The sequence below is a fragment of the Oncorhynchus mykiss genome, chromosome 7 (assembly GCF_013265735.2).
Source record: "Oncorhynchus mykiss isolate Arlee chromosome 7, USDA_OmykA_1.1, whole genome shotgun sequence".
Lineage (NCBI taxonomy): Eukaryota > Metazoa > Chordata > Actinopteri > Salmoniformes > Salmonidae > Oncorhynchus > Oncorhynchus mykiss.
In genome coordinates this window covers 61,218,847-61,233,404 of record NC_048571.1, presented here as the reverse complement: position 1 = coordinate 61,233,404, position 14,558 = coordinate 61,218,847, and the positions used below count along the sequence as shown (strand labels likewise).

Below are 14,558 nucleotides of genomic sequence, written 5' to 3'. Positions count from 1 at the left end.
TCATGTCACCAACATATTTTATTTAACAGCTGATTGGTTGTCTGAAAGTCCATTGTTGGGAGAACACAGATGCCTGCAGTCCTAAACACACTGAGGACGCCTTTAAGTTATTGCTGTCCAAATTCTATTTAACGGATAGGAGCCTTGTGAACAGCAACAATTTCAAGTTTCATAAATATAGCACCTTTCATACACATCACATTTTGCATCACGCAGTGTGCTTTTAAGAAAAAACAAAAGCAATTTCAATGTAATACCATACAGGACCGGTAGTCTAAGGATAAGTCATAGCGGGGCTGTCGAGGGGGTCCATTCAGTCAGCAATCAAATGTTCTTCTAAACTACAGCAATATTATCCAGAAATGTACGAATGGTCAGGGCCTCGCCACGTCATACATATTTAAAATTTCAGATGTGACTAAAGTAAAACTAAAAGTGCCTCCTTTTTAAACAGGTTGCAGGATTAAAAGGCCGCTGTTGCTTTTGTGTGACGAGGGGGCACAGCACACCTTTATCAGGATGAGACTTCTCAGAGAAAAAGGGGTACCCTTCCCACAATATTTATTTGTACAGTGAAGCAAACATTTGTACATTTGGCTCTCTGTTCCAGTAAATACTACACTTGACTACTTTAACACCCTATAAGTGAATTTGTGCACTTGTGAAAAAAAAAAAATAATAATAATAGACTCCGTGCTTTCATTTCTAAATGATAAAACAGATGTACGAAATATCACTGTGTCATTCTGTACTGTCGCCTCATTAAACATTTGATCTCAAATCCAAAATGCTGGAAAATAGAGCAAATGTACATATTTTAGCTTCACTGTCCAAATAAATACAGAGGGCAGTGTATGAATGAGAGAGTTAGCATGCTGGGCTTCATAAAGAGCAGGCGCTAAGGTCTGACTGAACTCGTGCCTATGAAAATAAATAGCCTCTGCCACAGCTTACATCAAGGCCCAGTAAACAGGACCTTGATCAATTAAACACAGGCCCTGCAAGCCAACCCAGAGGAAGACTAAAATGAGAGGGCCTGAGTGTGTTTGTTTCTGTGAGTGTGTAGAAGGAACACATCCAGTGTGACTTTCTAACTGGATCCATTTACAGGAGGTAGAAGGTCACAGGATCCATCGGTGTCATGTGTTGAATTGTGTGCATATCTCAATGTTAAATACAACTTTGCATAAATTCACCCCTGCACTGGAGGGTTATCATCACAGATACCACTCAGAGACAACTCAAGGACAAGTTTCTCTTTCCCCCAATCCGTCAGTGAAGTTGGTACAGTTCTTTACGATGTACAATTTGGAACACTTTGGTAAAAACAAGATTCTCATTTGGCTTTTTTTATTTTGTACTTTTCTAGTGGGTAACAGAAAAGTTTGTGTTAATAATACCTATGCATTTTAGGGTACAACTAACATTCTGTTTGTCCAGTGAGAGGATTCTTTGCCTTCTATTCCCCTTATTTTTTCCAAACGAGTAAACTAGGTTTCATACATCAGCAGGCCACCAGCTCTGGGAGGAAGTCTCGAGGGTCACGCATCCAACAAGGCTTTTGGCTCTTTGTGACGATGTATGAGCAAAATAAAATAAAACACAGGGCTGGGGGGAGTTAATAATATTGACTGAGAAGTCTTATGTCACTGAAGTAGCTTGGTGTGTGCATCAAAGTATCTCTTTTGTCATTATTTGTTTGCTTCAGTGCATGTCCCTGAGCATCAGCGCTGCTCAGTTGGTATCCATGTGATCGGCTGCTTCAGCGGTGGCACCCCCCAGAGAGGCAGAGGGCGGAGGCTTGGCAGGGACGTCGCCCGCGTCTCTGCGTTGGTAAAATAGCACGTAGGCTGCTTTTGTCTGTGGAGGGGAGAGGTGGAGATAGTGTTACACTGTAGCAACACTGACAACACCAAAGGACAGGAAGTCAATGGGAGCTTTCATCACTGCTGACATTATTAATTAATAGACACGGGACACATGGAACAGACTGAGCATAACAAACATTAGCAACACCTTCCTAATATTGGGATGTGTCAAGTTGGCTGGATGTCCATTGTATGGTGGACCATTCTTGATACACACGGGAAACTGTTGAGCATGAAAAACCCAGCAGAGTTACAGTTCTTGACAAAACAGTGTGCCTGGCACCTACTACCACACCCTGTTCTTCCGATGGCATTGAGGAGTACACCACATCCGTCATTGGCTTTATCAATAAGTGCATCGAGGACGTCGTCCCCACAGAGACTGTATGTACATACCCCAACCAGAAGCCATGGATTACAGGCAACATTCTCACTGAGCTAAAGGGTAGAGCTGCTGCTTTCAAGGTGCAGGACTCTAACCCAGAAGCATATAAGAAATCCTGCAATGCCCTCCAACGAACCATCAAACAGGCAAAGCATCAATACAGGGCTAAGATTGAATCGTACTACACCGGCTCCGACGCTCGTCTTATGTGGCAGTGCTTGCAAACTATTAGACTACAAAGTGAAGCACAGCCGTGAGCTGCCCAGTGACACGAGCCTACCAGAGAAGCTAAATAACTTCTATGCTCGCTTCGAGGCAAGTAGCACTGAAACATGCATGAGAGCATTAGCTGTTCCGGTCGACTGTGTGATCACGCTCTCCGTAGCCGACGTGAGTAAGACCTTTAAACAGGTCAACATACACAAGGCTGCGGGGCCAGACGGATTACCAGGACATGTGCTCCGGGCATGTGCTGACCAACTGGCAGGTGTCTTCACTGACATTTTCAACATCTCCCTGATTGAGTCTGTAACACCAACATGTTTCAAGCAGACCACCATAGTCCCTGTGCCCAAGAACACGAAGGCAACCTGCCTAAATCACTATAGACCTATAGCACTCACATCCATGAAGTGCTTTGAAAGGCTGGTCATGGCTCACATCAACACTATTATCCCAGAAACTCTAGACCCACTCCAATTTGCATACCGCCCAAACAGATCCACAGATGATGCTCTCTCTATTGCACTCCACACTGCCCTTTCCCACCTGGACAAAAGGAACACCTACGTGAGAATGCTATTCATTGACAACAGCTCAGCATTCAACACCATAGTGCCCTCAAAGCTCATCACTAAGCCAAGGATCCTGGGACTAAACACCTCCCACTGCAACTGGATCCTGGACTTCCTGACGGGCCGCCCCCCAGGTGGTGAGGGTAGGTAGCAACACATCTGCCACACTGATCATCAACACTGGAGCCCCTCAGGGGTGTGTGCTCAGTCCGCTCCTGTACTCCCTGTTCACCCACGACTGCATGGCCAGGCACGACTCCAATAGCATCATTAGGTTTGCAGACGACACAACAGTGGTAGGCCTGATCACAGACAACGACGAGACCGCCTATAGGGAGGAGGTCAGAGACCTGGCCGGTTGCTGGCAGAATAACAACCTATCCCTCAACGTAATCAAGACAAAGGAGATGATTGTGGACTACAGGAAATGGAGGACCAAGCACGCCCCCATTCTCATCAACAGGGCTGTAGTGGGGCAGGTTGAGAGCTTCAAGTTCCTTGGTGTCTACATCACCAACAAACTAGAATGGTCGAAACACACCAAGACAGTCATGAAGAGGTCACAACAAAGCCTATTCCCCTCAGGAAACTAAAAAGATTTGACATGGGTCCTCAGATTCTTAAAAGATTCTACAGCTGCAAAATAAAGAGCATTCTGACTGGTTGCATCACTGCCTGGTACGGCAACTGCTCGGCCTCCGACAGCAAGGCACTACAGAGGGTAGTGCGTACGGCCGAGTACATCACTGGGGCTAAGCTGCCTGCCATCCAGGACCTCTACACCAGGCGGTGTCAAGAGGAAGGCCCTAAAAATGGTCAAAGACCCCGCCACCCCAGTCAGACTGTTCTCTCTACTACCGCATGGCAAGTGTTACAGGAGTGCAAAGTCTAGGACAAAAAGGCTTCTCAACAGATTTGACCACCAAGCCATAAGACTCCTGAACAGGTAATCAAATGGCTACCCGGACTATTTGCATTGCCTGCACCCCAACAACCCCTCTTTCACGCTGCTGCTACTCTGTTTATCATATATGCATAGTCACTTTAACTTTACATTCAATTATCCCAACCAACCAGTGACCCCGCACATTGGCTAACGGGCTATCTGCATTGTGTCCCGCCACCCACCACCTGCCAAACCCCTATTTTATGCTACTGCTACTCTCTGGTTATCTATCATATATGCAGTCACTTTAACCATATCTACATACTAACTCAATTAACACGACTAACCGGTGCCTGTATATAGCCTCGCTACTGTTATTTTTCACTGTCTTTTTATTTCTTTACATACCTATTGTTCACCTAATACCTTCAGAAAAATAAATAAATAATTGCACTGTTGGTTGGAGCCTGTAAGTAAGCATTTCACTGTAAGGTCTACTACACCTGTTGTATTCAGCGCACATGGCAAATAAACTTTGATTAATTTGATTTGATTCAAAGGCACTTTATATTTTGTCTTGCCCATTCGCCCTCAATTGCACACTTACACAACCCATGCCTCAATGCTTAAAAAAAAAAACTTTCTTTAACCTCTCTCCTCCCCTTCATCTACACTGATTAAAGTGGATTTAACAAGTGGCATCAATAAGGGATCATAGCCTTCACCTGGATTTACCTGGTATGTCTGTCATGGAAAGATAAGGTGTTCTTAATGTTTTGTATACTCCGTGTATAGCTTTCAAACGGGTAATAACGAGTCCCACGTCATAGAAATGTATATACATAATCACATTTTCTAAAAGAACATAGAGTTACACATGAAAGTAAGAGTTGAGGTGGCTCACTCACCACAATCTGATCCTCTGAGGCAGCTGAGACACTGCTGTCATCAAAGTAATGCCACTTCCCATCAGCTTTGTTCTTGCCGTAGGCTGTGTCTGCAGGTAAAAGATATTGGAGGAAGATTATAAAACTATGGTCATGGTGGACTAAAGTTGAGCTAGGATGACTATCTGATGAACTGGTTTCCACTAGCAGGCCTGGTTAGTCACCAAACAAGAGCTTGGCTAAAACACACAAAAAGGTTTGAGCAAATCGAAATTGACAGTGAGTAAGTGGGAACCAACAGTCTAATTAAATACTGCTGATTATAAGCTCAGTTTCCTTAGAGAAAAGGCATAAGCCAGACACCTTATCTGTTATCATACATTCTGCATAGTTGGCCTGCTTCAGGTTACCAGGTACTAAAACAAATACCTATGTTAGCAGATAGTAGTATTCAGATAACAGGAACAGAGTGAATATAAAAAGAACAATGGCCTCCGATCAACTGCAGTTAAACCTGCCTTTCAGCAAACTGTTCTCTCTTTTCCCAGCAGTGCAGAGCGATTAACTCCAATTTCGGTTATTTTTGTTTTAAACCACTAAAAACATTTAATTCATTTTTTTCTTTCTATGAGTTCAATTCACAATTTCTCCAGAGATGAATCAGATCAAGCCCAAACGCAGAAAACATGGTAATTAACTACAATGACTATCATCCATTGCGCGCCTACTTGTTCGTCTGTGGTCAGACAAGGAGGGAGAGAAGAGACAGAACACATGCGATCGAGAGGGGTAGAAAGCAGTTGCTTTGCGAGGCATCTACATTATCTAAGTGATCAATAGATGGTATTCATAAAAGTATGCCTTATTTACTTTGACAAACTAATAAAATTGTGATTTTTGTCAGGCAGCAGCTCTATAGAGATGAGGTGACTTGGAATTAAATAAAGTAATCAAACAAAACAAATGTAAAATACACAACTGAAATAGAATGTGACTTAATGATGGTTAATAAGTGATAAACAGTAATGGGCAGTCACTACCATCATGGGACTTGTATTAATTGTTTTATTCTGTGCTACAGCACTTAAATGCACTAAGCATTATGTGGGTTAATGTTAAACAAAAATTGAAACCGAAATGTGATTTTTTTAAATAATCGAATCTGAACCAACCTCAAAAAGCACCAATTGCTTCACACTATTTCCCAGGTAAACAGATATTTGAAATGTAACAAAGTGAGAGCGGACTGTGTCATTAATGTGGGTGGGGTAGGGTGTGTGTACTGTGTATCTCATTATCTAGGTCTGCAATAAGGATGGACCTGACCAGGGTGTTGCTAGCAGAGGCAAACATTACTCACAGTGGCCTCCTCCCATTCCTCCATAGTGGTTGGAGACTGCTATGAGGTCATAAACATAGGGGCCGGCCTTGGGGTCACACACAAACTCAGACATGTTCAGGTCCCTGTGTGGAGAGAGAAGACATGTCATCAGCAAAACCTGCCTTTTACACCCATATACAATAACTGACAGCTAGAAACATAAGCAAAGGGCTGTACAGAAAGCCATTTTTTATTATATCAAATGTGATTAATATTGGACATGTCATCAGCACTGAACCCAGTGTGGGAGGGATGATGGTCAGCCAGAACTACAGCTGATATGATGGTGAGAGGGGTGAGGTACAACAGATGGCTCTATCGGTCTCAAAACTCCTCAGTAAGCATGACTCAGGTTCTTGGACGCAGCAGTGGTTGTCTATGTCAGCAACATTTAGTTCTACTTCTTGCTGGATAATGTGACTCAATAGGGGTCAGTGAACACAGGGAGGCTCCCAGGCATTCAGCGAGACAACCTCCACACAGGTTGCTTTTATACCACGGCACAGTATTCCACTGGCTTCATGTCACCACCTGGGGAATAACTTGGGTATTCTGCAAATGGAAAATACATTTAAAAAAAATATGGTTTAGTTGAAAGGCCTTTTTTGTGATTGTGAAATTTCCTTGTGAGCAGTTATTACCGGATAGCATATATGGTTAGAATTATCTTTGTCTGTTGGAGTGTGACGTCAATCTCCCTGACAGTTTAGACACACTTCAAATATGTGACCATGATTTCCTCAAAATGGACAGACCTTTTTCTGACATATCTAGCAAACCAGCACCCTCTAGTGTAAAAGCTGTCAATACCGTGGGTCCATAAAAGTTGACTACAAAATCAAAAGGATGCTTTCATAACTTCACCTCTTAAAGTACAAAGAATAAAGAGCACAGACAATGTCCCTTCTTAATGTGAATAATTTATGAATAAGAGTGGTTTAAAAATCAACAAATTATCACTAAATCTAAAACAAACAAATGTTTTACTATCTGGTCCAAAGAACAGAAAATACAAGAGAGACTATATAGGTGTCCATTTTGATAATATACCTGTTGATCCAGCCAGTACAACACGCATTCTTGGTGTTTTGATTGATGAATTGTCATGGAAACACAAAGACAACCTCCAAGATCAGCAAAAATGCCAGGATACTTGGCAAAATTAGATATCTCAAACAGAAGCACTTCTCTGTCTCTATTACATAATGATCTCCCCGTTCATCAGTTACTTAACATTATATGGGCCAGCACACCATACCAAACTACTATCAATCTGTCACCTGCAGAAACACTCTGTAAGAATAATAACACCTGCCGGTTTTAGAGAACAATTGGAAAAAAACTAAAACATGTATAACGGAATAAAATAGCGAAGTGATTCGGATCTCGGGTCTGGAATAGATTTTCTCAAAGAGTGATCATTTGAAACGACAAGATGAAAGAAATTTGTCAGGGTTACAAATGAAAATCGGTCTTCTTTTCGATATACAGACATTCAGTTGAGTTTATTATGCCTGTTCCTTGGAATTTCTAAACAATTCTACATTGAACATGGCATGGGAATGAATTATGGCCAGGACATCTGCTTGGTGAGTAGGCCCAGGCTTAATGATGCTGATGAAAATATGCTTAGTCTTTATCAAACTAATGTTTTTGATTATTTTTATTGTGGAACCTTAATTTTTAGGGGGGGGGGGGGGGGGGGGGGGTGCAATTATTCCAAACTGATACAATCATAATTCATCCCCATGTTGGAACACTTATTTCCCCACTTCAGTCAACCAGTCCATTTTGAATTTGTGATAAAACTGTCATAATTTGTCAAGGAATGTAGCTTGTGTATCCCATCAGTTAGATACATTTTTATAGGCATCTATTTTGTGTAAGCGCACACAGCACGCATGTGTAGGCAGCATTCGGAACACAATTGAGTGAGTCGGACATGGAGGGGAAAGGGAATTTAGGGAGCAGAACTTCGTGATGCTTGGCTTACTTTTTGATGTGTCCCGCAAACAACACATGTACAAATGGAACACTAGAGTCAAAGTATATTAAAGTTGTCTTCAAGACAACATTGACAAAATAGATTCAGTATTTTTTTTAAATATCTGGTAAAGATTGAGTTTTGACTAGGTTCAAATACTCGATTACTTATGCCCCTCCCTAGACCATACTGCACATGACTTTAAAAAAAAAGAGAACTCCTGAATATTTAGAAAATTAATTATTTAAAAAGTTGCTCCATTTTTTTTACGGCTCTTTAAAATCAGTTTTACCCTCCTTCTTCTAATTCACCACCACATATAAATTCAATAAGTACTCAACAAGAAACAGACAACATCTACGTCACCCACATTCAAGAACCAATTCTGAATTACCTACAGAGGCTCTATGATCTGACACTCACTCCCAACTGATTTTGCCAAGCTATCCCGTCATTGTTTGAACATTTTTGAAAAGAGGTACTTACTGTACATCACAGTTCTACATCCCCAGTAGCTGGACTTTTACTGTTACAAACTATTTCTATGTGTGCAAATAAACTAAACTAAAAGAGGACACGTATCTGTCAGAACCTCTTGGCATAGTGCTGTCTGTACCTGACAGGGAAGTCCACCACAGTGTCCAGCTTGTCCCGCCAGCAGCGGTTGTATGAGAAACGCTTTAGGTGGACCACCAGGATGCGAGGCAACGACCACAAGTCAAACTTCTTTGTGGCTTGTTGGTGCTTCTTACAGGTGGGGCAATACCTGTTAGGACAAGGTGAGGCATCGTTGATATCAGTGAAACAGACAGAAACACAGAAAACAACATTATAAAGTAGTGGTTTCAATGATTTAGCGAGTAGAGTAATGAAGGCCTGTTTCTCTTGCGCCTGGTCTCACCATGGGTCATGCTCTCCTAGCGTCTCCATGGTGGTGAAGAGCTCCATGCATTCCCTCAGAGCCACTGTGGCTTTCTTCTTCTGGGCCTGCAGCATGCTCTCGTGCTTCTCATAGGCCTACAGTACACACAGAGGATAGAGGACTGAGTCACACAGACAGATACACACTGTATAGACATAGACTGGCATCCAACTTTTGACATTAATAAAAGGGCTTTAGGTCATCCTAATCAAGTCAACTGAAACTGTACTGACCTCTGCTTCCTGATCATCGTAACACAGTTTCTTTGTGTCCGAGTCCCAGTCAATCGCCACTGTGGAATGTGCTATGGAGGAGATTAGGAGGTTTGGTCAGCCCTCAACACACATCAAAAGATGGTTTTCTAATGGCAACTCAACAAACATATTTTAACCACCTGCCTTTAACTATAAACATTGCGAAAAAAGTTTAAAACATGTATTTCAAGACATTTTCTCCTCTTGTAACTGGTCAAAACACTGAAAAGCCAGAGGCGAGACTGAATACTAACTATTGAGTTTGAGGAAGTTTCCGTCACAAGGCAGTGGACTGATGTTGGCAGTTCCGTAGGAGTTGACCATGCTGAAGGAGAAGAGTTTGGGCGGGGTGCTGGAGCACTGTTTGGTTTTAGGGCCATTCTCCAGGTCTGAGGCTTCCTCCTCCTCCCCCGACTGTCCGTTCTCTGGCTCCGGGCTCACCTGGTGATCCATGGCCTCCTCCTCACCTGGAACCAACACACACACAAAAGTCTGAAATCCCAATATCGGATTCACACAAGCCATGTCAGCCCGTGGCAATGAAATATTGCACTTCTACATGAATGCAAAACTAAAATCTGCTTAGTACACAATTTATCATGGGATAATAAAGAAACCAATAGGTGTACGAGATGTAAATAACTGTGCTGCCTTTACTGCTGCTGGAGCACTCTGATCCATGTTGTTGCTTACCCTCACACACACCATTCCCGTTGGACCTGTTGGAGGTCCCAGAGTGGTTGCTGCCGTTGCTGGAGCTGCAGGACGCCCCTTCTGACAGGGGGCTACTACTCCCTGCAGTGTTGTGATTGGAGGATGATGCGGAGCACTCAGCTGCCAGGCTGCAGCTGGCCGAGGAGGCAGAGGCATTCACCCTCCCCTCACCGGTGGAGCTCTGAGCGCGATTCACGTAGCGCCTGGAACGGGAAAACAGTGAGTAAATATCGTTAACCTTTTGCCACGTGATATTCCCACATTTAGCACACTAAGTACATGTTCAATATCTCAAGTCTATGTGCTGCATACTGTACATATGAGCAGAAGTGGAAACAAAAGCAGGCCCACAGACAGACAGCGTACCCACCCAATCCTCTCCAGCACCTTCTCGTAGAGCATGTCAGCAGCCAGGTTCTGCCGGGGAACAGTGATGAGGAGGGGCTGGCCGAACAGCATGGTTCCCGTGGAGCCGCCTGTGTGTTTGGAGTGGCGCTCTCTGAAGTACACAGGCAGGTTCATCCTCTCCCTGTCCTCCTCCGCCACCTCATACCTGGACCACAAACATGGAGAATGATACAGTAGCACACTTCGGGTGTTCCGTTTTTACGATTTAAATACATTTTGTATCTGTGGTGGATACTGTACAGTGCCTCCAGAAAGTATTCATACCTCTAGATGTATTCCACATTTTGTTGTGTTACAGCCTGAATTCAAAATGGATAAAAACACATTTGTCACCCATCTACACACCATACCCCATAATGACAAAGCACAAATGTTTTGAAAACATTTGGCAAATTTATTGAAAATGAAATATTTAATTTACTTAAGTATTCACACCTCTGAGTTATTACATGTTAGAATCACATTTGGCAGCGATACCCAGAAAGACACCCAACTGTAAAGTCTCTAAAAGCTTTCCACACCTGAATTGTAATATATGTGCACATTATATATTATTTTAATTATTCAAGCTCTGTCAAGTTAGTTGCTGCTAGACAGACATTTTAAAGTCTTGCCATAGATTTAAGTTAAAACTGTAACTAGGCCACTCAGGAACATTCTGTCGTCTTGGTAAACAACTCCAGCATATATTTGGCCTTGTATTTTAGGTTACCGTCGTGCGGAAAGGTGAATTTGTCTCCCAGTTTTCCTCTAGGATTTTGCCTCTGCTTAGCTCTATTCTGTTTCTTTTTATCCTAAAGAACTTCCTGACAAGCATACCCATAACATGATGCAGCCACCACCATGCTTGAAAATATAAGAGCGATATGCTGATGTGTTGTGTTTGTGTATTCAGGCCACCAAGTTAATTTCTTTGCCACATTTTTAGTTTTACTTTTGTGCATTATTGCAAACCGGATGCACTTTCTTCTTTTCACACTGTAATTTAGGTTAGTATTGCAGAGTAACTAAAATGTTGATCCATCCTCAGTTTTCTTCTAATCATAGCCATTCAACTCTGTAACTGTTTTAATTGGCCTCACGGTGAAATCCTTGAGGGGTTTCCTTTCTCTCTGGCAACGAAGTTAGGAAGGCCACCTGTATCTTTGTAGTGACTGAGTGTATTGAAACACCAGCCAAAGCGTAATTAATAACTTCACCATGCTCAAAGGGATATTCAATGTCTGCTTTTTTTGTTTTTTTACCCATCTTCCAATAGGTGCCCTTCTTTGTGAAGCATTGGAAAACCTCCCTGGTCTTTGTGGTTGAAATGCACTGCTCAACTGAGGGACCCTAGTATGTGTGGGGTACAGAGATGAGGCAGTCATTCAAAAGTCATGTTAAACACTATTATTGCTCACACAATGAGTCCATGCAACTTAAGTGACTTGTTAAGCAAATTTTTACTCATGAACTTATTTTGGCATGCCATAACAAAGGGGTTGAATAATTATTCACTCAAGACATTTCAGCTTTTAATTAATTTGTAAACATTTCAAAAAAAAAATATCCACATTGACATTATTGGGTATTATCTGTGTAGCCCGTAGCAACACAACATCTCAATTTAATCATTTTTAAAATCAGGCTGTAACAAAACGTTTTAAAAAATCAAGGGTTGTGAATACTTTGAAGGCACTGTACGTGGTTATTCTGTAAATTAATTTCCCTGGGACAATAAAGATACTGTTTGACGTCTGCTCATACCCAACCACTGTTCAATATGTTATCTTCCAGTGCAAGAGAAGAGACCAGGCTTACACAAATATGTCATCTTTCTCCATGATTTGGTTGAGTCCGTCGTCTCGTCTGTAGATCTTGTGGAACCGGTGATTGTAAACATCAGCCACCACCATCTAGGAAGACAGGAGGGAGCATTTATGGTTTCCTCTCAACTGGAGTGTCTTTGTCAGACCCGTCAGTGGCACAAAATGTTATCCTCACAATTGAAAAAAGGCTACAAAGCATTAAATAATTGTAACCTAATCTACACATTTACTGGCCGATAGGGTTGGGTGGTATCCACATTTTCATACCGTTTCTGTACTTTACTGGGGTATACAGTATTACCGGAAGCTATCTTTTTTTTTTTTGGTGTGTGAATTTCTCTAGTCTGGGCACCAGTCTTTAGCTAACGTTCCACTCCTTGCCATTGCCAAAGAGACTGGCATTTCGGCAATCACAACATTTAATATGCAGCTGGATATACGGCAGAGTTGCTCAGTGGTTGTTAGAAATAACATAAATATTTTCCATGGCAACATGTTGAACCTTAAAATAGGAATTAGAATTATAACAATGTCAAAAACAAATATTTAGCTGTTGTATTTTGAGGCTTAAAATCAATGCAAATAGGTTTTGTGGTTGGAATTGCAATGTGTTTAGATTGTTCGTAAATTCAATCTGGAGTGCTAGAGTATGCTCTGGGCATTTGTAAATTTAAGAGTGTTGTCAGATTGTCCATTCGTAAATTCAGAGTGTTTCGCTCTCGGAGTGTTCAGAGCGCACACTGGACGCTCTGGCTGAGGAGAAGGGTTGATCCGAGAGTTCTGACCCCACAAAGAGAGTCAAGCACCCAAGCTAACTGGCTAATGTTGGCTAGCTACTTCCAAACAACTCACTCTGCCAATTTTACTTGCCCTAGCAGAGCTGGTTAAGCTGTTTTCATGTTATCCATAGCATTGGGGAGTGTAGCTGTGGTGCTGCCAACAATTTAATTATGCTTTTATTGCCAACATTTACTTACACAGGCCATTATCAACAGGTGTTGAGCATTCGTAAATTCATCAGTTATTCTGCACTCTGGCACAACTCAGACGAGAGTGCTCTGAAATCAGAGTAGATAGCCAGAATTTACGAAAGCACCCGTAGTTTCTGAATTTAGACGTGCTGTGTGGACAAACACAAAACGGTTGCTTAGCAAACCTTATACCTCTGTTATGAGGAGTGTTTTTTTTTTTAAATGTTAATGGTGATATAGTCCAAATATTTGGATAATCATTGTGATTGAAGAATAGCTGAGGGCTATCGAATCAGGATCAACTCCTCTGATCTCCTCGAGCTTATTAACAATAGAAGATATTTGTAGATGGCAGAAAGGCCCGTCTCTGTTCGCTAAAGAGACTGGTACTCAGGCTAGAATGTCTCTGCTGTAACCAAGAAGCTTGATCTTGACACCAGGCGTGGATGCCCCAAATCCCCCCTATTTTAATTTTTTTACTGTATTGAAATGTGGAAATATGCCAGAGTATTGCCAAGCCTACTGACCGATACTTTTAATCCTATCAAGTCACAACAAAAATGTCATCATGAGCACATAAGCATAAAGGACGTGTGTGCAAATGCCAGGCAGGGACTGTAAAAGGAGAGTCTAAAAGTACAATGGCCCTTATTCAACTAGCAGCACATAAAGGGTAAAGCTCTCACATTCTCAGCGAGGATTCCAGAAAGCCGGGACAAGGCGCTGCACAGGTCAGTCACTGAGCCAAGCTTGGGGACCACCACTCGGTACTGGAGATGAGAAAAAAAAAAAGAGATGCAGAGGGAGAGAAAGACAGAGAGACAAATATTGACTTCGACACAGATGGTATGACTGCCATCCACTCTGAAATCGAAGGCGTCGCAGCAGTATGTACAAAGACCACTGTTTCTAGGTCCCCATTAAAAAAACTGGTCTTGTTTTGAGAACCACCTCAATGACTCAAGAGTATAGGCAAATATCTTATTTACTTTGCAGACCTCATCACGAAAACAAACACAATAGGGGCACCTCTGAACATTAACCATACACAGACACTATATTTGAATAAAATTCAACTAGCCCAGGTTTAAACTAATGAATGTTTTGTCTAAGGCTGTGCTTAAGAATATTACACTACCGTTCAAAAGTTTGGGGTCACTTAGAAACGGTAGTGTAGATGGTCCACTAAGAGTATCAGAAACCTTGACATTCTAATAACACCCAGCCACAGGGATATTGTTGGAGAGAATATGAAACCCTTTCTTCTAAAAATGAAGGACTTTGCTAGATGGGCAA

General features: G+C 42.1%; 1 protein-coding gene across 1 annotated transcript in view; it reads right to left on the bottom strand.

The window, feature by feature from the left end:
- Positions 1 to 14,558, bottom strand: part of LOC110528158 (ubiquitin carboxyl-terminal hydrolase 4) — a 32,518-nt gene continuing 17,960 nt past the window's right edge. Inside the window, exons 12-22 of the mRNA XM_021609985.2 lie at positions 13,949 to 14,032; positions 12,284 to 12,378; positions 10,446 to 10,628; positions 10,055 to 10,278; positions 9,616 to 9,828; positions 9,341 to 9,411; positions 9,087 to 9,202; positions 8,802 to 8,951; positions 6,181 to 6,284; positions 4,842 to 4,930; positions 1 to 1,860 (exon numbers count right to left, since the gene is read on the bottom strand). Of these exons, the coding sequence (XP_021465660.2) occupies positions 1,735 to 1,860; positions 4,842 to 4,930; positions 6,181 to 6,284; positions 8,802 to 8,951; positions 9,087 to 9,202; positions 9,341 to 9,411; positions 9,616 to 9,828; positions 10,055 to 10,278; positions 10,446 to 10,628; positions 12,284 to 12,378; positions 13,949 to 14,032 (1,455 nt within the window). The 3' untranslated portion in view covers positions 1 to 1,734. The remainder of the gene's footprint in view (positions 1,861 to 4,841; positions 4,931 to 6,180; positions 6,285 to 8,801; positions 8,952 to 9,086; positions 9,203 to 9,340; positions 9,412 to 9,615; positions 9,829 to 10,054; positions 10,279 to 10,445; positions 10,629 to 12,283; positions 12,379 to 13,948; positions 14,033 to 14,558) is intronic.